Genomic DNA, 21876 nt, shown 5'->3' with positions numbered 1-21876 from the left:
GTACCTTCTCCAACAGTTTCTTACTGAATGACTAATTGTTGTTTTAATTGATGATTACTTAAAAGATTTTTGGTCCAGGCCCAGTAGCTCGGTTGGTTAGAGCATCACCCCAGTCAATCACAGTTGTATGTGTGACCCTCAGTCAGGGCACACACAAGAATCAACCAATGAATGTAGAAATAAGTGGAACAACAAATCAGTGTTTCTCCCCACTCCTTCCTCTCTCTAGAAACATTAAAAAAATTTTTTTAAATATTCTTTTAGGTAAACCAGATGTAGTGGTGAAAGAAGATGAAGAATATAAACGTGTTGATTTTAGCAAAGTTCCAAAGCTGAAGACAGTCTTCCAGAAAGAAAATGGTTAGTATTAAGAAATGAAGCATAAGAAAAACATGGAGTCTTTAATACTGTGTCTAGTCTTCGAATTGCATCACGGTTTTTAAAAAATAATTCTAGAAAACATGTAGGAACTACTTAACATTTTCAGTATATCCAGATCAAGTGCAATTAACAAAACAAATTTGACTCAAAGTATATTTATACTTGCTTAAGAGTTAATACTGTTAATATATACAATCCTAGGAAAGAGATTATAGAATTACTCTAAAATTGGTTTTCATATGCAGCTCATCTTGAAAGTTTATCGTGTTATGAAAGTCAAGTTTCCATATTATGTTAAATGTCTGTAAGCTTCTTGAGAACTAAGATGACAGCTGTTTTTTTCACTGTTGTATCCCCGGTGCCTGGCATGTAGGAGCACATCCTCAGTAAATAACTGTTGAATGTTAGTACAAATAAGATTTCAATGTTCTGAATGGTTTTGATATCCTTTTGCGGAAAGTCAGTTCTGCTTTTAAAATTGGCTGTATATGGTTGTGCTAATAAACCAAAAAAAGTCTCTTTCCTGATTGAATCTCTCGAAACCAACTACAGGAATGGTGTTTTGTTTTTTTTTAAAGCATCATATAAAATTTATATTGCAGAACTATATATACAAATACTAGCAGCAGCCTATAATAGGCTTTTCACTGATATTTTAAAACACACCTTAATTGACATAATTTACATACCATAAAATTCTCTTTTTGGCCCTGGCTGGCGTGGTTCAGTGGATTGAGCACAGGCCTGCAAACCAAAGGATTGTGGTTCCATTCCCAGTCAGGGCACATGCCTGGGTTGCAGGCCAGTTCTCGGCAGGGAATGCACGAGAGGCAACCATAATTGATATTTCTCTCCCTCTCTCCTTCCCTTCCCCTCTAAAGATAAATAAAATCTTTTAAAAAATTCTTTTTGCACTATAGCTCACTGATTTTTGGTATTCATTGACATTTAACTTCAGGTAATTGTAGAGAAGAAGAAACACCTGATTTTGACAGATTTAAAAAACATATGAGTATCTTTTCTATGGTGGATAAAACAAAGAGATTTTGGGGCAAAAAATATGGTCTTTACCTTTGAAGAATTGTAAACTAGCATTTACCCAGTGCCATCACACATGTGTTTCTGAGCTAGCTTTGAATATAAACTGTTACATTAACTGTGTTATAGTTAGCTAAATTTATATATTTTCCAGGGCAGGAGTTATCTCCATTTGTTTGTAATTTTCCATGCATCTAGCAATACAGGCAGTACTTCATAGCAATTTGTTTAACTGAACCAAATTAACGCAGTGTGAAAGCGTGTTTGGACTCCATGCTCACTGATGACTTTCAGGCACGGTAACGGCTGCCAACGCCAGCACCCTGAATGACGGAGCAGCTGCTGTGGTTCTGATGACTGCAGATGCAGCCAGGAGACTCAACGTTAAACCACTGGCAAGAATAGCAGGTAGAAAATGTTCTGAACTTGTTTATTCCTCAACCTATATGAGCCATTCCTGAAACCGAGGTTCTTGGTCAGTAATACATAATATTGAAGCTATTTCTGGCTATAAGGTTGTGCTTTATGACAGGACATAACTAGTACATATTTTAACTGAGAAAGAAACTCCTTTAGCCCTGCCTGATGTAGCTTAGTGGATTGAGCACAGGCTGCAAACCAAAGGGCTGCTGCTTCAATTCCCAGTCTAGAGCACATGTAGGTCCCCAGTGGGGGCCACATGAGAGGCAACCACACATAGATATATTTCTTTCTCCCACCCTTCTCCTCTCTCTAAAACTAAATAAAATCTTTTTTAAAAAGAAAAGAAACTCCTTTAATATTTTTGTTATAGTTTGCTTAATATAAAAGCTTAAAAAATATTTTCCTGTCTTATTAAGGGTGTGAGAATATGCAGTACTTGTTTTACACTGGCACCGTCAGGAAAGGCAGCCAGGTAAAATCCCATGTACATAAAAAGGATATGGGATCAGGAGTCTGGAGGTATGAAATCTACATGTTCTGGCATTTATTATTATTGACTGTGCGGCCTTGGTATACCCTCAATCTGTTTAAGCCCCCTTTTAAATATAAAATCTGCCCTGTTTTCTTCGAAATGAGTTAAACATATTTTGTTAATTTACAAAAACATTGTTACTATTTTTTATTCTTTGTTTAGTTCAGGGGCGTCAAACTCATTTTCACTGGGGGCCATATCAGCTTGGTGGTTGCCTTTCAAGGGCGGAATGTAATTTCAGCTCCTTAATAGTTAAGGAGTGGTTACATTTATACAGTCCTGACATTGTTTCTGCCCTTTGAAGACAACTGCGATGCTGATATGGCCTCCAATGAAAGTAAACTTGATACCCCTGGTTTAGTTCATGATTTGGTAACTTCAGCACTACCAACTGACCATTCACAATAATTCTGTTTTGGGGTTTGTTCTGTGCATTGTAGGTATCCTTGGCTTTTCCCACTAATTACCATATAAAGTGGCATTGTACCCACGGCAACAACCAATAATAAATGCCAGAACAGCCGTGGGTACAATGCCACTTTATGTGTAACCCCAGTGTCCCTGGAGGCAAATCCCTCCAACCCCCTACTCGTGAAAATCAATAGCTTTTAAGGTGTAGAATGTTAGAAAAGGAAGAATTATATTTACATATATTACAGGGGTTAGGTAACTTGTATTTTTGCACATTATATATAAGGCTGTTGGATATAGCTTTGGGTGCTTATAAAACGATTTTTAAAACTTTTAATTTTTTTTTAATAAAGCATTTGCTGATGCTGCTGTAGAACCTATTGATTTTCCAATTGCACCTGCCTATGCTGTACCTAAGGTGAGAACATACTCCACTCTGCCAGCTTTTGGTTTGTTTATACCAAGGTTGTAGGTTTTATATTTTAAATGTTATTCATGTCCAAAAGCCTAGAGAGAGCTTGAATTACTTGTAAGGCATATACCAGCATGGTAACCACAAAGTGGGAGGTTGGTATGGCAGAAAGAAAAGGGGGATGCTGAGGGTCCTGATTCCAGAGGTCAAAGTACATACTCATTACTACAAGAGGTCTCCACCCGGAAAGGGAACTGGTGGGAGCGGGTGTTACAGTAAAACTAGAGATACAGAGACCCTACCTCATCCAGTTTGTCAGTCTGATCTTCACGGAAAGTTGCTAGTGAGTCACAAGAAAAAAGGCCTTCGAGGAGGTTTGTGTTGAGGAATCTCAGAAGACTGGGTAAGTGTATTCTTTCAGGAGAGAAACAACCTCATACAAGAGAGTGAACTTCTGAGAGCTGTACTGAGATTGAAAAAAAATAAATGTAGATTATGGGTAGAGAAGGCTCAGAAACAATGGGGATGATGACCTGTCCAGAGCTGGCAGGTCTCAGAAAGGGGCAATTAGACAATTGAAAGTGAATGTCTCACACTGAAAAGCAAGGGTGATAAACAGTTCTGGATTCTGGAGGTAGACGCCTGACCAAGTCCACATTCTGAGAGCTAGAGAAGTGGTCGCACTTGGGTGCCGCGTGGTGTCCTGTGCGGGTGGAACAGAGGAAGCTGTTTGAACTCCACAGCTTAAAAGTTACCTGAGCCTGATGGAGGAAGCCAGGAAGGGTCACGAATAGTTCCATGTTAATTTTATGGTTGCTTACAACATAAAAACTTCTAAAGGAAAACAGCACTAGCACTATTTTATAAAGATAATCACTACCCTCATAACACCTTCCTGCCTATGAGGAACTGCCAAAACAGATATTAAAGAGACTTTAATGAGATAAAATAATTTAAATAAATGAAGTTACAGGAACTCTGAATATCTGTGCCTCAACTCCTCAGCAACTTTTATAAAGCAGAAACTATATCAATAGTACAGATTAATATACATCTTTAATTTGAAAGACCATTTCTCTCTCTCCAAAACAGAAATAAGTACAAATAAAATCTTTTGATTAAAATGCTGTATGTTGAGAAATTAAAATCTGAAAATAACAGGGGCATTCTTCCTGGAAACTAAGAAAACTACATATTTAAATATCTCTTGCATCAAAAAGAAACACAAACCAAATTTCTGGTCAAGATGATGGAGTAGATAAATACAGTGCTCACCTCCTCCCACAACCACATGAAAATTATAATTGGATTATAGAACAACCATCACTGGGAACTGCTCGAAGACTAGGCGAACAGAACTCAGAACTACAGATAATACAGGAGCAGCCATGTCAAGACTATTGGAGCTGGAGACATTGAATGAGTAGATCCTACACCCATGCTGTGGCAGTTAGGAAGTGGAGTGATACCTTGGCTGTGCAGGTCCCTTCTGAGGAGGGAGTGGTCACAGCCCAGGACCCCAGAGCTAGGAAGAGGAGGTCCTCATGACACCCAGCTGTGAATATCAGTGGGGATTATGACTAAGTGAGAGAGAAGGCTGCTGGATTCCTAGGTGTTCCTCTTCAGGGCCAGTGTGTGGACCTGATTGCTTACAATCTCACTTCTTGGCTCCAGAACAGGACACATGGGGAGGAATTTAACTGACTAGATTCAGGAACAGGGCTGGAGGGGCAGGGCTTCACATGCAAGCATTGGCAGGCACCTCTGTTCCTCTGAGACCTCTCTTGGGACAGCTGGCAGAAAGGCATTAAACTGAACTCTCCATGAACCTAGCTAACATTGTTCACCTTGACCTGGAGATCCCTTGAGACCCTACCCCCAGCCTCCCAAGTCATGCAACTGGTCTGAATCTCTTCCAGCAGCTTTTCCACAGACGTGCCGTACCTTGGTTCCTTACCTTGGCTTGTACTGTGGACTTTAAATCACAAAGGTCCATAAAACCGAAACAAGCATCATCTGACTTCAGTGTGCTCTGTACTTCTTGCTAAATGGCCAATCCTGGCATAAGAAGTGATTGGTCTCAACTTCGAATTTCAACATCCATCAGAGTCCCAAATCTAGCATAAAGAATGGCCAGTTTTGGCTTGAGATGTAGCTTCAACTAAGCAGCCACAAGCAAAGTACAAGTGGCAGCTGGCCTCAGCTCACTGTTGAGCCCACCAATGGATCCCATACCCAACACTAGTGGCAGACAGCCTTAGTTTGCAGGACAGCCTCTCCCAGTGCCTTCAAGCTCAGTAAAAGTTTCAGCCAACTGCAGGCCACTTTTTACCTCCTGCCAGGCAGCAGGAAGCCAGGAACAAAGGATAGCTGAACTTGACATCACCAGAGTTTCTCCTAAGAGCCTACAGCACCAACGCACCTGGTGGCTAGCTTCAGACCATGCCAGAGCACCACCCAATCAGCTCCACAAATGACACACCACCAAGAGTGCACTTGGCTGGCAGCAGAGTTCCACTAAAGCAACTCTTGCTCTGTGGAGTCTGCCCCTGCAAACAAGTTTGTCTGCTGTAGTCGTGTCCATGCCTCATCAGGGTCAACCCCATCTACTGACATAGCAACAGTAAATAAGGCGGGACTACAGTAGGAAGGCACACACAACCTATACATGGAGCAGCCGGTTCAGATGACCAGGGAGACTGGGCCCCACAGGACACCTTCCACATAGAGCTACCCTGTCAAGACAAGGAGATGTTCTAGATCTACCTAATGCACAGAAACAAACACAGGAAGGCTGCCAAAATGAGAAGACAAAGATACATGACCCAAATGAAGGAACAGGAAGAAACTCCAGGAAAAACAAAATGAAATGGAGACAAGCATTGTATCAGATATAAAGTTCAAAACACTGGTTATAAGGATGCTAAATTGACTTAATGAGACGATTATATGAAAGCAGTGAGAACTTCCAACAAAGAGATAGAAACCATTAAAATGAGAACTAATCAGAAATGAAAAATACAATAACATAAATAAATAATAATGTACAGAAAATCAACATTAGATGAAGCAGAGGATCAAATCGACGATTTGCAAGACAAGTCTGAAAATAAAGGGATGGGAAAGATATTTGATGTAAATTGTAAAAAGAATAGCCTGGGGTAACAATACTCATGTCGAAAAAAACTTGTAACAGACAGAAGGGCATTTCATAATGATAAAGAGAACAATCCAACAAGAAAACAGACATCTCATAAACATCTATGCGCCTAACATAGGCAGACCTAAGTATATAAAGCAAATATTTTTAAGAAGATTTTATTTATTTACTTTTAGAGATGAGAAGGGAGGGAGAGATGGAGAGAAACATCATTGTGTGGCTGCCTTTCCTGTATTCTCTCCTGGGGACCTGGCCTGCAACCCAGGCACGTGCCCTAGATTGGGAGTTGAACTGGTAACCCTTTTGTTCACAGGCTGTCACTCAAACCACTGAGCCACACCAGCCAGGGCTATAAAGCAAGTGTTGACTGATATAAAGGGAGAAATTGACACTAACACAGTAACAGTAAGGGACTTAAACACCCCAGTGACATCAATAGGTAGATCATCAGACAGAAAATTAACATGGAAATAGTTGACTTAAGTGACACATTAGGAAAGAAGGACTTAATTGAGATTTTAAGGAAGTCACCCCAAAGTAGTGACTTATCACTTCTTCTCAAGTTTGCATGGAACATTTTTCAAGATAGACTACATGTCAGGCAAGAAATTTAAGAAAACTGACGTATCAAGCATCATCTCTAGTGACAATGGTATGAAACTAGACATCAGTAATGAAAACACCGAAAAACACAAACATGTGGAAGCTAAATAACATGCTCCTAAACAATGAATGAGTGAACGAGATCAAGGAAGAAATCAAGATGCCTTCAGGCAAATCAAAAGAAAAACACAACTCAAAACTTATAGATACAGCCAAAGTAGTTCAAAGAGGAAAATTAATAGCAATATAGGCTTTCCTGAAAGAACAAGAAAATAGTAAATAAATAACCTTAAACATAAAGGAACTAGAGAAAGAACAACAAAGCACAGTGAGTAGAAAGAAGTAAATAATGAAGATCAGAGCTGAAATAAAATAGTCAGAAAAACAATATAAAATGTTGATAAACCCAAGAGCTGGTTCTTTGAAAAGACAAAATAAATAAACCTTTAAGCCACACTTATCTTAAACCAATATAGGATTGTATGTCACATGTAACTGAAAAAATAAAATTTAATCCAAATTGCTGGATTTCAGCAAAACAATGAAGTTTTGACTGTAAATTATTCAATGTAATGTATTTTTAAAAAATTTTAGGTTCTTAAAGATGCAGGATTGAAAAAAGAAGATGTCACAATGTGGGAAATCAATGAAGCCTTTAGTCTTGTTGTACTAGCAAACATTAAAATGCTGCAGATTGATCCTCAAAAAGTGAACATCAATGGAGGAGCTGTTTCTCTGGGACATCCAATTGGGTAGGTAAAGTTGAAGAAAAATACTCTAAGTAGGTTAATGGCTGCCTTTGTGTGTCTTTCATGTAAAGTCCTATTACTCTGTTAGAGATTTCCTTCCTGCCCTTCATAATGCAAACACCATTTGTGATAGCACTGAACACTGAACACAGATCTGTAGCATTGTTTCTTGAAATTAGTATTTCTCTATTCTGAATTTGATTTCAGATTAAAGTCTAAGTAACCATTCTTGAAACAACTCTCCCAAGTTTAAGAAAAGTAATAAAGTTCAGCTATAAGTAAAGCCTAATAAGCTTTTCAAAAAGTTAATTTGGAATAGAACCTTTTTTTTTACTTATAAATTCTAATTTAGTAAAGAACCAAAATGCTTTCTTAATCCTAGGATGTCTGGAACCAGGATTGTCACTCATTTGGTTCATGCCCTGAAGCAAGGAGAATACGGTCTGGCCAGTATTTGCAATGGAGGAGGAGGTGCTTCTGCCATTCTGATCCAGAAGCTATAAGACAACTTCTGTAATCAGTGTGACCCAGCTTCCTTGGGTCAGCTTATACTCAAAATAATGTATCATTTTTTAAATTATTTTCTATTTAACTTTTAAAAGATAGAAAAACCAAATCCCAAAATGTTTTGAAATAAATTTTTCTTCATTCAGCTTTAAATTTTTGTTAATCTTCCGAAGCTTAGCATTTTTATTTTATAAAGCTATATTTGAAATATCAGTGTGTAAACTTAGTGACTTATACATAAGTAGCCCGGGCCTTCCATTTTAGAGAATGAATTATGTTTTTTAGGATTTTTATAAGATCAAGTGAATGTCATCTGTAGCTCATTTAGATTGAGCAGACTCTTTAATGTGAGAGTGGCCACAGCGGGCAAACTAGCAGTGCCTCACACCATTAGGTAAAAGCCACAGTGACTGCAGTGTTGTTAGAAAAGGAGAAACGTGCTCAGGTCTAGGTGGGTAGAATTGCATATAAGCTCAGCATTCAGGATTTGGGGTGGGGTCACACGGAGAAAGTCCCGGGGTTTGAGCTCTTAATTTCCACAGCAACACACAGAATGGGAAAGAAGGTAGAAACTGCTCACCTGAATGGATTTATAAAGGAAAGGGATTGCTATTTTCAATATGCTGCAGTGCCTGTTCTTGAACAGGGTAAAATGCAGCACAGGTATTTCCAATTGCATTTCATCTGGGGAGAAAGCACACTGTAGGCAGGGGCTGTGCACATCCACCGCAGCAGCAGCCGTGGGAAGGGAAAGAGCTCTTACCCGAGTGGAGACTGACTGACAGCAGGGGGAGAGGGGAGGGGCGGAAATGTCATTTATACACATAACTTGGCCAATAATGCACTGTGGATTCTTATCTGTGAAGCAACAAAAAGACAATTATGGGAAAAAATGTTGTTTTGTTGTCAAAGAGAACTTTCCAAAATATTCGTATGGTAATCACAGCTAACTTTTGTGGCTCCTTTGCTAAGTACTGCCTTAGAAGCTCTGTTTTAACTTCTTTCATCCTCACAAAAATTCAAGAGGGCCGGTACCATTATTGTCTATTTTCATACTAGACGGTAAGGAAATGGAAGCACTACATGGCTATGTAACTCCCAAGGTCAAATACCCAGTAAGTAGCTGAGACGGACTCAGATCGAAGCAGTGTCACTCCAGAGCCCATGCAATGCATTACGCTTGGCTTCTCTGTACTCCCGTGTCTGCCCAACTGTACTAAGAACTAGTAAAACACATGAAAAAAAGAAAACCCCAAATGCAGTGACCTGAAAATGTCTTAAAAAGCTCTTTGACAATTCTGGGGGAAAAATATATGGGAAAAAGTAAAGAGAGGAAATGAGAAAAAGATATAGAATCAACAAGTGGTAGTTCTTAAAAAGAAATAAAAGCAAATGGTATTCTGAGGCAATAATTAGAATATAATTTTAGAAAGTTATTTTTTTAGTGCTAAGTGGGCAAATGTTGAAGGACTTATTTAAAGCACCGGTAACAGGATCATGTGAAGACAGTCTGGAGAAAACAGAGTGAAAAAGAATAATTCTTCAAACATTGAGGTAGAAAAATCCGTAGGCTCAGACTTAATTTCTATTATAGTGAGTGTCAGAAGATAAGCGACCAATATCTGCATAGTATTTTTTAGCCCTCACCTGAGGACATGCTTACTGATTTTAGAGAGGGGGAAGGGAGGGAGGGAGAGAGTGAGGGAGCAAAACATTGATGTAAGAAAGAAAATGGACTGGTTGCCTCTCATATGTACCTTGACTGGGGACTGAACCTGTGCTTAGGTATGTGTCTTGACCAGGATTTGAACCTGTGACCTTTTGGTTTAGATGTCAATGCTCCAAGCAACTGAGCCACACTGGCCAGGGCTGCATAGTATTTTTAATGGTGTAAAGTCACAGACACTAGAAGGTGTTTAAGGACACAAGAGCTCAGAAAATACAGCACTGTGATGCTTCTTTGAAAAATAATAAAGAATAAAAATTAAGAATTCAGGAATGTGAAAATTAAAAATTTTTAAATGATTAAGGACTGGCTGGGGATGAAGGTTAGTTAGTGGTAATGTAGGGAGAGAAATTTTACAGTTTGTTGAAATATGCAGGGATTAGGGGTTCATGACCCCTTGTGTAGTCAAAAATCTGCATGCAAGTTTTGGTTCCTCAAGAACTTAGTTGTCCCTCAGTATCTGCAGGGGATTAGTTCCAGGATACCCTGTCAATAAAAAAAGCTAATGGTGTTCAAGTGCCCTACATGAAATGGCACAGGTCATTGTATACAGTCAGCCCTTCACATCCACTGACTCCCAGTACAGGTAATTACTGGGGGGAAAGACCCAAAACACCTATGTATATAAGGAGACCCACACAACTCAAACCCATGTTATTCAAGGGTCAACTGTATATGCTATGTACAAGCAAATGTCCATATAAATTACTATAGAAGAGCTGAAAAACCCAATTGTAAAGTAAAAAAAAAAAAAAAGAGACTGACTTCTAAACTTAAAATATGACAAGAACTATTTTGCATAAAAAAAGATGATTCCTAGTTATAGAGAATCCAAAGAGAAGTAGAGGAGTACAAGGAAAGTTAGGAAACAACTGGGAACTGACCATGATCTTCCCTGAAGAATAGGGCAGCCAGCAGGTGCCACCTTCCATTCTGCAGGAAGACCATTACAAATCACCAGTATCTCCCTAGAAGGTGCAGGTGCACGTTTGACACCACAGATTTGCAGGTCACCCAAAGAACATGCCTGTGGATCACCAGCTTTGACAGCCAACAGGGCCTTGCACATGTGTCCAATAAAAATTGAAGCAAAGCAGCGGCTAGTAGTAGGTGCAGGACATATCCTTTCTTCACCCATAGCTATACACTCGGGCACTGTGCAGAGGGAGCAGGCAAAAAAGCCCATATCCCTGGGAGGGCCCTAACTACATTATTTGCCCAGCTGGTGCCCAGTGGGGTGTAGCTTCCAATTAGCCAGCATGTAGGAGCTCACTGCAATCCTCCCTTTAGGGCACTAACAGGTTTCGGCACACCTTCAACCACTGGGAACCACTATGAACAAAGAAAGTGTGGACAGTCACAAAAGATTAAGGAGCTCTGGCCAGGCTGATTGTGTCCTCCACCAGATCACTCTGTTAAGACCGGGAGAGGTACCTCTTTTATCTCATGCACAGAAATCAAGTGAGTAAAGGATAATGAAGAAATAGAGGAGTGTTCAAAATGAAAGAATAAAACACACTATAGAAACAGGCCTTAATGAAAAAGAGGTAAGTGACCGACCTGATAAAAATTCAGACTGATGGTTATAAACATGCTCAATGAGGTTAGGAGAATAATGCGTAAGCCCTGGCTGGGGAACTCAGATGAGTAGAGCGTCGTCTGGATATGCCAAGGTTGCAGGTTCGTTCCTCAGTCAGGAAACATACAAGAATCAATATTTCTCTCTCTCTCAAATCAATTAAGAAGTAGTACATTAGAAAAGTGGGAATTTCAAGAGACAGAAAATATAAGTACCAAACAAATCACAGAATTGAAGAAGACAAAAACTGCACTGAAAAATTCAACAGAGGGGTTCAGTATTGGACTATATCAAGTAGAAGAGAGAAATCAGTGAACTCAAGGCAGGGCAGTGAATGTCATCTAATCAGAAGAAAAACAGTTAACTGGCTAAAGGCCTTGTGTGATACCATCAAATGGGCAAATATATGCATTAACGGGGTCCCAGAAAAAGAAAGGGTTAAGAAATCATGGCTGAAAACTTTTATAATCTGGAAAATGAAATGAAAATCCACACAAGTAAGCCCAGAGTGTTCCAAAATATATGAATGCAAAGAGCACCACATTGATACACATTATAATGAAATCGTCAAAATATGAGACAATTTGTTAAGTATACAGGAACCACAGTAAGACTATCAGCAGGTTCTTCACAGAAACATTGCAGGCCAGGTGGGAGTGGCATGATGTATTCAAAGCGCTGAAAGAAAAAACTGCCAACTAAAAAACCTTTACCAACAAAGCTGTTCTTCAGAATTGAAGGATAGGCTGTTTTCAGATAAGCAAGGGCTAAAGCCCATCACCAGTATATTGGCTTTACAAAAAATGTTAGCAAAACTTCACCCTGAAACAAAAGGACACCAAACATTTGAAAGTATAATTCTCACTGCGAAAAAAAAAGGAAAAATTCAGAATGCTCTTAGGTAACAGCGTTGAGCGTATCACTTATAACTCTATTATGATGGTTTGGGGAGAAGAGTAAAAGTGTAGACTTTTAGCCCTGGCCAGGTATCTAGAAGGGATTGGTAAGAAATATTCAGTCATGAAAAGCAGGGACCTACAGCCAAGACTGCTCTGACAAGCAAAGCTATCATTTAGAATTGAAGGGCAGATAAAGAACTTCCCAGACAAGAACTGAAGGAGTTCATCACCACCAAACTGTAATTATATGAAATGTTTAAGGCACTTATTTTGTAGCAGTAAACCTACTTAGATAAGCCTGGACAAGTCAGAAGGACATGGTCCCTTTGCTGAAGCACTAAGATAAGGAAGGGTGAGCAACTAAGTAATTAAGAGGTAAGAACAAAAGAACATTGTATGACCCTATCAGCAGCCCTGTTTTCTCAGCAGCCTTGCTTTCTTGCTTCTGCAAACCTGCTTCTGTCACGTAGGCTTAGTAAAATCAATTCTGCATGCCACACTATAAAAACAAGCCCCTGCCTGAGCTCAGGGCCCAGAATTTGGAGACTGCCTGGGTCTGCGCACGTAAATAAAGTAAGTTCCACTCCATACACCCAAAAGTGGCTGAGTTGTTTTCTATAACAGTTTAAGAAAAAGATCAAAACTATTAACAAGAATGTCAAAAAATGCACATCAACAATTGAATCTAAAAAACTAAGCAAAGAAAAACAGAGACAGAATACAGTGTTTTAATGGTTGCTAGATGAGAGAGGGCCGTGAGGGGGCACAGGGCGGGGCAGAATGGGCAGGAAGGTAAGGAGAAGATTAAGAAGTACAAATAGGTAGTTACAGAATAGCCATGGGGATGTAAAGTACAGTATGGAGCATGGAGAGGCCAAAGAACTTATAAGCATGATCCATGGACATGAACAATGGTAGGGGGATTGCCTGAGGAAGTGGGCAGTGCTGGGTGGAGGGGGGCAAAGGAGAAAAATGGGGACAATTTTAGTAGCATAATAAAATATAAAATATATGGGTAATGGCATTTTTTGGTCTTTCCTATACTACTTTGAATCGTGTTGAATTTCAAAACTGCCATGACTGTAACTTCTATTCAGTGTTGTAAATATGAATTCATGTTTCTAATACATGAAGTCCTAGGGTTTCTTGTTTTTTCCCCCCACACAGAGCAGGACTTTGGGGGAGCTGTGTCATACACGTCACTTTAAAGATAATTACATGTCCTTTTTAAGAATCTGGCACAATGATGTTAGGTTTTTTAAGTACCATGAATAATAGTTTGATTTGAAATTATACACGACCCCTATTTTGAGTTAAAGAAAAAAAAAATCAGCCCTGGCTGGTGTAGCTCAGTGGACTGGGCACAGAACCAAAGGATCATCAGTTCGATTCCCAATCAGGGCACATGCCAGGGTTGCGGGCCAGGTCCCCAGTGGGAGCCACATGAGAAGCAACTACACATTTATGCTTCTCTTCCTCTTTCTCCCTTCCTTCCCCTCTCTAAAAATAAAATCTTTTAAAAAAAATCAAACTGGTGTGTCCTCTCACGTGGTTGCACAGCTCAGCCTCTCAGCACTGTCAGCATAGACCCTGCTCTTAGTCTTTTTCCAGACAGTTTTTTATAGCTGAGAATAACCAGCAAACCTTTGATGTCTGTGACCTAGAGGACTTTACAACTATCAGGCACAAATAATTGACCTCATGACTGTATTTGCATTCTTCTGAATAATCTGATTCAAGGACATTGTTTCCAACCTATGAAACTACATACCATATGTAGTCTCTCAAGGGGGAGGCAATGAGCCTACCAGACGCTGAGACCCAAGAAAACACCTTGCTGCTTTTAACTGTCCTTTTTGGTGCTAAAAAGAGCTGTATTTTTTAAGTGATGGGTTGAACAAAGGAATACCCTAAGAACCGATTTTTATGCAGAAACTAAATAATTCTTAATAAATAAATCTCTATTTTGGAATCAATAAATAGAAAAACAATCCGAACTGCCAATACCCACATCTTCTGTCCCTGCACAGAAAACAGAATCTCTCAGAAGAGAAATCTGTACGACATTCTTGCACAACTCTTCCCAGTCTTCCTCCTGTAGACTGAATGCCACGCCTGCACCACCACCGTCAGCGTCAACAATCCCCGTTTCTCCTGTTCCACAGTCACCAATATCTCCATTGTTTGGGAATCCAAATCTCAGACAGTTGCTTCCTCCTTTGCAAGCTACACTGGGACTTCATTCTAATGTGAACGTATCCAGAAGAAATGAAGTTCTTACAGCAGCTCTGACACAAGCTTCATTGCAGTCTGTAATTTATGTTTTTTACTGCTGTACCATCAGCTGTCAACATAACCTCTCAATTTCTTGAGCTGCTCAGCTCTCTACACAAGCCCAGCCATCTAATTAATCTCCAATGTCTTTAATGTATGATGCATTATCCCCAAGACCCTGTGTGTCTACAATAAGCACATTGAGCTAACACAGTTCCTAACAACCTTTGATTAGTACTCCTAGGAAAGTAGTACCTCTTCATCACAAGGAAAGATCACTACCCTGGGGAGGTTTAGGAAGTTAAGGACCAGTTTCACAATTGGCCACACTGCAGCATCCCATAACTGCTGACAAACTACAAGGTCATAAGCCAGTTTCTGCAAGTTTTTAGAGCTAAAATTGCCAGAAGTTCATCACCTGCTTCAAATACTTCTGGAAGGAATGCATGCAATGCACCAGATGTAGCACAGAATTCATCTATTCAAACTACACATTCATTAACACCTTTGCAAGCAGCACATTTCAATGAAAATCTTGTAAAATGTGTTCAAGGATGGCCTGAAGATCATCATGCTGATAAGCAGCCATCAAGATGGTGAAAAGACCTGGCCGAGTTGCTCGGTTGGAATGTTGTCCCACACACCAAAAGACAGTGGGTTTGATCCCTGGTCAGGGCAACATACCTAGGTTGCAGGTTCGATCCCTAGTTGGTGTGTGCACAGCAGGTGACTGATCATCTGTTTTCTCTTATCAATATAGATAAAAACATATCATTGGGTGAGGATTTAAAAGGCTGCAAGAAGCCCATTAACATGGGGAATGTTCACATGTCTGAAATTTGTATTCAATTAAAAAACGTTCGGATCTTTACTCTGGATATGTGAAATTCAAGCAACTTTGAGACTGCAAAGGATACTTATTTTTGATACAACGAATTAAGAAACTCAAAAAGCTAAAACGTCAGAATTTCTTCATGGTGTGAAGATGTGAGTAATCATACATGGTTTTGAGCATTGGATATTGTCCCATCTTACTATTTTTCAGCTGCATTTAAGCAAATTTTTGACTGTTAAGCCAGGCAAAAGAAATGACAAGGGGATGGTGGACTGTGAATTAATTCAGGGGAGAGACAAAATTGATTGTGAAACCCTTGAAATGTAGACTTAATGTAGTTGTATTTTTGCTTTGTAAAAGTTGTAGAGTGAAACCATGAGAAGCCATGTGTAACAGCTTAGCCAGCCCAAACTAATCAATGCTGTGAAAGTAACCTAGGCTTTTACACATGAACATGTCTGCAAAATTAACCTTACCAGCGCCCCCCAACAAAACAAAAAAAAATGGAGGAAGATTAATTTATTATTTGAAAATTCCACTCCCCCAATTCAGTAACAATCTACATCTAAGGAGATATTATTTTGAACCATACAAGCAGTGAAAAAACTGTTTCCAAACTTGAGCCTGATCAAGAGCACTGCTTGTTTTGTAGAGAAATATTTTTTCATTTTGTGTTCCACTTCCCTCTGAAATACTTGATCTGCTTTTTATCCAATTTTTAAGGCACCTTTTTTTTTCTCCTTCCTCAAGGCACTGTTGCTATGGTACTTTTATATAACCTCTTCATTCTTGTGTACAAAAGCTTAAAATTACAGTGATTGAACATAACCCGCTTGCTTGTATAAATTATTGAAATCTGTTTACACCCAGTCACCATGGAACAGACCTAAAAATATTGCTGGGCATATGTGCTGGGAGTACACTGAATACTCACATGTAAGGAAGTGGTCCAATGAACAAGGCTGTAGGAGGGGAAAGAAGAAACAAGCCGGTCAAATGTGAATTCTTAGCTGTTCTAGTAACGTGAAAATAAAGTTATATTTCTTTTTCTTTGGTCAAATACATATTAGAATTTGAACTACTTGGAGATTCTTTATCAGAACCATGCTTATTGAATACTGATACTTAATTAAGTCCTTAGGGAGTTTTTGTTTAAAGCATAGTAACAGGAAATGTATGTAATTTATTTAATGAAATAAAACACTCAACAAGAATGACAGTCACTTCCAAAGTGGTTGTCATTTGTTAATCCCTGGTTTACCTGTCTTGCTATAATGACATTCATTTTGAAGGACTCTGTGTTACAGCTACCTGCTCAAGTCTGGTGCTGACTGCTGTTCTTATCCACCACAAAATGCTAAATGTACATAATTGGAGCTTCCCACTGTTAGTTCAAATGGTGAAATTCAGCTTTGTATATTGTTTTTTCAAGGTATATATTAAAAAAAAACTTGCCCTGGATGGTGTGGCTCAGTGGACTGAGGCTGGCCTGCAAACTAAAGGGTTGCTGGTTCGATGTCCAGTCAGGGCACATGCCTGGGTTGCAAACCCAGTATCAGGCTGAGAGTGCATGAGAGGAAACCATACATTGATGCTTCTCTCTCTTTCTTTACCCTCCCTAAAAATAAATAAAATTGGACTTCAGGCCAAGATAGACGCGTAGGTGGAAACACTGTGCCTCCTCGCACAACCAAGTTTAAAGACAACAAAATTTTAGTACGTAAAACGCAACCAAAACACAGGAAATTTAACTATATGGAAGTCCGACAACAAAGAACCCTTCATCCAGACCAGTAAGATGGGTGGAATTGGCAGCTGGCACAGCAGGATTTCACAGGAAAAAGTGGCCAGACTGACCCAGGTGCGCAGGCAGCGGCTGGCAGATCCCAGGTGTGGGGTGGCAACAGGCAGACCCAATGGGGGCACAAGGCGGCTGGCTGACTGCAGTCACACATTCACAATCAGATAAACAAGGCGAAGGAGCAAGCAGTGAGACAGACTGCACAGGCTAGGGCCCCAGAGATGGGAATTAAAGCCTAAAAGCATAATTGAAAAAACTTTAGAGGTCGAGGTGCTGGGAGAAGCTCCCAGGCTCACAGAGAGTTTGCTGCAGAGACCCACAGGGTCCTGGAGGATGCACAGGCCCGCACACCTGGGAGCCGGCACCAGGGTGGTCCAGTTTGCTTCCAGGAAGCAGGAGAGGGGACCGAAATCTGAGAAAGCGGGGAACAAACGCCACTACCCCTCTCTGACCCCACCCCCACATCATCGCAACCCAGCAACTGGGTTGCCCCACCCTGGTGAACACCTAAGGCTCCACTCCTCATACATAACAGGTGTGAACAGACCAAAACATTATGGCTCAAGAAGAATAGCTCAAAGCCCCAGAGCCAATACTTCTAAGTGACCAAGAGATAGCCAACCTATCAGATGCACAGTTCAAAATACTGGTGTGATCAGGATGCTCACAGAACTGGTTGATTTTAGTCACAAATTAGAGGAACAAATGAAGGCTAAACCAACTGAAATGAAAGGAAACGCACAGGAAACCAATAGTGATGGAAAGGAAACTGGGACTCAAAACAAGGGAGTAGACCAGAAGGAAGGAAAAAATGACCAAACAGAAAACAATGAAGAAACAAGAATTCAAAAAAGTGAGGAGAGGCTTAGGAACCTCCAGGACATCTGTAAACGCTCCAACAACCGAATTATAGGAGTACCAGAAGGGAAAGAGAAACAGTCACGAGTGGAAAACTTATTTGAACAATTAATAAAACAGAACTTCCCCAATCTGGCAAAGGAAATAGACTTCCAGGAAATCCAGGAATCTCAGAGAGTCCCAAAGAAGTTGCACCCAAGAAGGAACATACCAAGGCACATCATCATTACATTAGCCAAGATTAAAATGAAGGAGAGAACCCTAGAAGCAGCAAGAGATAAGGGGACAGTCACCTCCAAAGGAGTTCCCATCAGACTGTCAGCTGATTTCTCAAAGGACACCTTACAGGCAAGAAAGGGCTGGAAAGAAGTATTCCAAGTCATGAAATCCAGAGACCTATATCCAAGATTGATCTATCCAGCAAAGCTTTCATTTAGAATGGAAGGGCAGATAAAGTGCTTCTCAGGTAAGATCAAATTCAAGAAGTTCATCATTACCAAGCCCTTAGTATGAAATGTTAAAGGGACTTCTAAGAAAAAAAAGATAAAAAAGATGAACAGTGAAAGAACAGCAAACTCACAGTTATTAACGACCACACCTAAAACAACAGCAAACTAAGAGGACAGCTAGATCAGGAGCAGGACCATAGAAATGGAGATCACATAGAGGGTTAGCAACAGGGGAGTGGGAGGAGGAGAAGGGGGGAGAAGGTACAGAAAATAAGCAGCATAGACAGTAGGTAGAAAATAGGGGGGAGGGCAAGAATAGTATGGGAAATATAGAATCTAAAGAATTTGTGACACCTGGACATAAACTAAGGGGGTGGACGGTAGGGGAGGGGTGTGCAGGGCAGAGGGGAATGAAGGGGGGAAATGGGACAAGTGTAATGGCATAATCAATAAAATATATTAAAAAGAAAAAATAAACTGAATTCAATATAATAAAATCTTTAAAAGAAACCTGTATATTATAAATGTTATATAAAAAATAAAACACTACTGCTACCATAAAATTTTTAAACGTCCCATTTGCAATTTTATCAAAGAGAGAATGGAAATAAGTTTAATTAGGGAGGTGAAAATTATATATACTGAAAACTGTAAGACATAAGAGATTGAAGACAATAAATAAGCAGAAAGATATTCTGTGCTCATGGACTGGAAGAATACTGTTAAAATGTCTAAACTACCCAAGGCAATGCTTATCAAAATAACAATGGCATTTTCCACAGAAATAGAATATCCTAAAATTAGTGTAGAACTATATAAGACCCAGAATTAGAGAGCTATACTTACTGAAACAGTATGGTATTATTCTACATAGATCAATGGAATACGATAGCCCAGAAATAAAACGATGCATACACGGTCAACTAATTTATGGGAAAGGAGCTGAATTATATGAGGAGAGGACAGTCTCTTCAGTAAGTGGTGCTGTGAAAACTGGGCAGCCGTATGCAAATGAGTGGAACTGCACCTCTGTTTTCCACCAACACAGAAAACAACTCAAACTGGACTGAAGACAAAGACTTAAAACTTGAACCTGTACAATTCCTAGAAGAATACAAAAAGGGTACGCTCCTTGACATGAGTCTTGACAATGATACTCTAGATCTGAAACTAAGAGCAAAGGTAATAAAAACAAAAATAAACAAGTGGGAGTGTGTCAAACTAAAAAGCTTCTGCGAAACCAAGGGAATCATCAACACAAAGGCCAGCTATGGAATGGAAAGAATATTTGCAAAAAACATATCTTATAAGGGGTTAATGTCCAAAATACATAAAGAACCCACATGACTAAATAACAAAAAGAAACAAACACAATTAAAACAAAGGGCAGAGGAGCTAAAGACATTTTTCAAAGAAGACATAAAAATGACCAGCAGGTACATGGGAAGTGCTCAGCATGAGTAGTCATAAAAATGCAAATCAAAACCACAAGATATCATGTCTTACCTGCTAACATGCCTGTGATCTAAAAAACAAAAGACTGTGTCAGTGAGAAAGTGAAGAAAATAATTCTTAAAAAAAAAAAATATTTTATGTATTTTTAGAGAGAGGGGAAGGGAGGGGAACAGAGAGAGAGAGAGAGAAACTTTAATGTGTAGTTGCCTCTCATATACCTCTTACTGGGGACCTGGCCCACAACACAGGCCTGGAGCCTGGCTGGGAACTGAATTGGTGACCTTTGCTTTGCAATCTGGTGCTGAATCCACCAGGCATACCAGGCAGGGCGAGAAAAAAGAATTCTTATACACCGTTGGTGAAAATGTAAATTGGTGCAGTGACTATGGAACAGTATTAACGTTTCTCAAAAAATTAAATATATGACCCAACAAATCTTCTTCTGGGTATATATCAAAAGGAAATAAAAAGTGGATATCAGGAACGTATCTGCAGTCCAGTATTCATTGTAGCATTATTCACAATAGCTGAGATATGGAAATTCCTAAGTGGTGGTAAACAGATGAATGAATAAAGATGTGGTAAATATATATAATGAAATATTAGCCCGTAAGAGAAAAGGAAATCCTGCCACTTGTGACAACATAATTCTATCTTCGGTAAATCAAGCTACATTAAGTAAGGCATGCAAAGACAAGTACTGCATGGTATCACCATATTTGAAATCTACAAAATGTCAAACTCATAGAAACAGAGAGTATGAAAATGGCTGCTATGGTGTGAGTGGAGAAAAAGGGAGGTTGGTAAAATGATACAAAATACCAGCTAAAAGACAATTCAAGTCTGAGCGTCTAATGTATGACATGGTGGGAATAGCTGGGAATACTGTATCACACAGTTGAAATCTGCTAACAGCCCAGAACTCAAATGTCACACACACAAAGATAAATATGTGAGATGATGAATGCGTCAATTAACTAGATGAAATAAACCCTTTCAGTGTGCACATAGAGAAAATCATCATGATGTAAAACATAATTTAAATATCTTACAATTTTGTTAATTTTATATCCATCAACCTGCAAAAAAAATAAAGTTGTGACAGTTACAGACCATACCCTGGGCAGTAATGTGAAAACAACTGAAGCAAAAATGTGGCCAAGATAATTGTAGAAAATTAAACATTTATGACAAAAACTTTAAAAGCAAAGCCAGACATGGTTTGATAGTTTAAAATGGAATATCAAACTTTGTAACTTTATAAACAAAATACCTATTTTTCAACACCCACGCAACTTTTACTGAAATTTTAACTTATTCCTTGACCAAAATAAAACCAAATAAATAATAAGAAAAAAAGCATGCTACTTTATTCTAAGTAATTAACTGAAGAAAATGTCTAAAGTTGCAAAAGAACTAAATTCCTTGCCTTAATTAAATGTTTACATAGTTTTAAAAGGAAAAAACCAGGTCTTCCTGCCAAGATGGAGGTGTAGGTGGAAACACTGTGCCTCCTCATACAACCAAGTTTAAAGACAACAAAGTTTTAGTAACACAAATGCAGCCAAAACACAGAAAATTGAACTGTACAGAAGTCTGACAACTAGGAACCCTTCATCCAGACCAGTAAGAGGGGTGGAGTCAGCAGCAGAGCGGGTCAGGCAGGAAAGATCAGCTGGACCAACCCAGGAGCGCAGGTGGCGGTTGGCGGATCCCAGGCGTGGGGTAATAGGCGGACCCAGTAAGGGTGCAAGGTGGTTGGCTGACTGCAGTCACACGTGAGC

At 39.5% G+C, this 21876-nt stretch overlaps 1 protein-coding gene and 1 pseudogene across 1 annotated transcript in view; both read left to right on the top strand.

Moving 5' to 3' along the window:
• Window positions 1-8369, top strand: part of ACAT1 (acetyl-CoA acetyltransferase 1) — a 52282-nt gene extending 43913 nt beyond the window's left edge. The window contains exons 8-12 of the mRNA XM_053670391.1: window positions 265-360; window positions 1714-1827; window positions 3139-3203; window positions 7555-7712; window positions 8092-8369. Of these exons, the coding sequence (XP_053526366.1) occupies window positions 265-360; window positions 1714-1827; window positions 3139-3203; window positions 7555-7712; window positions 8092-8212 (554 nt within the window). The 3' untranslated portion in view covers window positions 8213-8369. The remainder of the gene's footprint in view (window positions 1-264; window positions 361-1713; window positions 1828-3138; window positions 3204-7554; window positions 7713-8091) is intronic.
• Window positions 8370-11969: 3600 nt separating this feature from the next.
• Window positions 11970-18991, top strand: LOC128628184 (WW domain-containing adapter protein with coiled-coil-like; annotated as a pseudogene).
• Window positions 18992-21876: the final 2885 nt, after the last annotated feature.

This window comes from Artibeus jamaicensis, unplaced genomic scaffold (assembly GCF_021234435.1).
Source record: "Artibeus jamaicensis isolate MK-2021 breed Jamaican fruit bat unplaced genomic scaffold, CSHL_Jam_final contig_585, whole genome shotgun sequence".
Classification (NCBI taxonomy): domain Eukaryota; kingdom Metazoa; phylum Chordata; class Mammalia; order Chiroptera; family Phyllostomidae; genus Artibeus; species Artibeus jamaicensis.
Note: the sequence above shows the minus strand (reverse complement) of the source record. Positions and strands in the feature narration are given on the sequence as shown.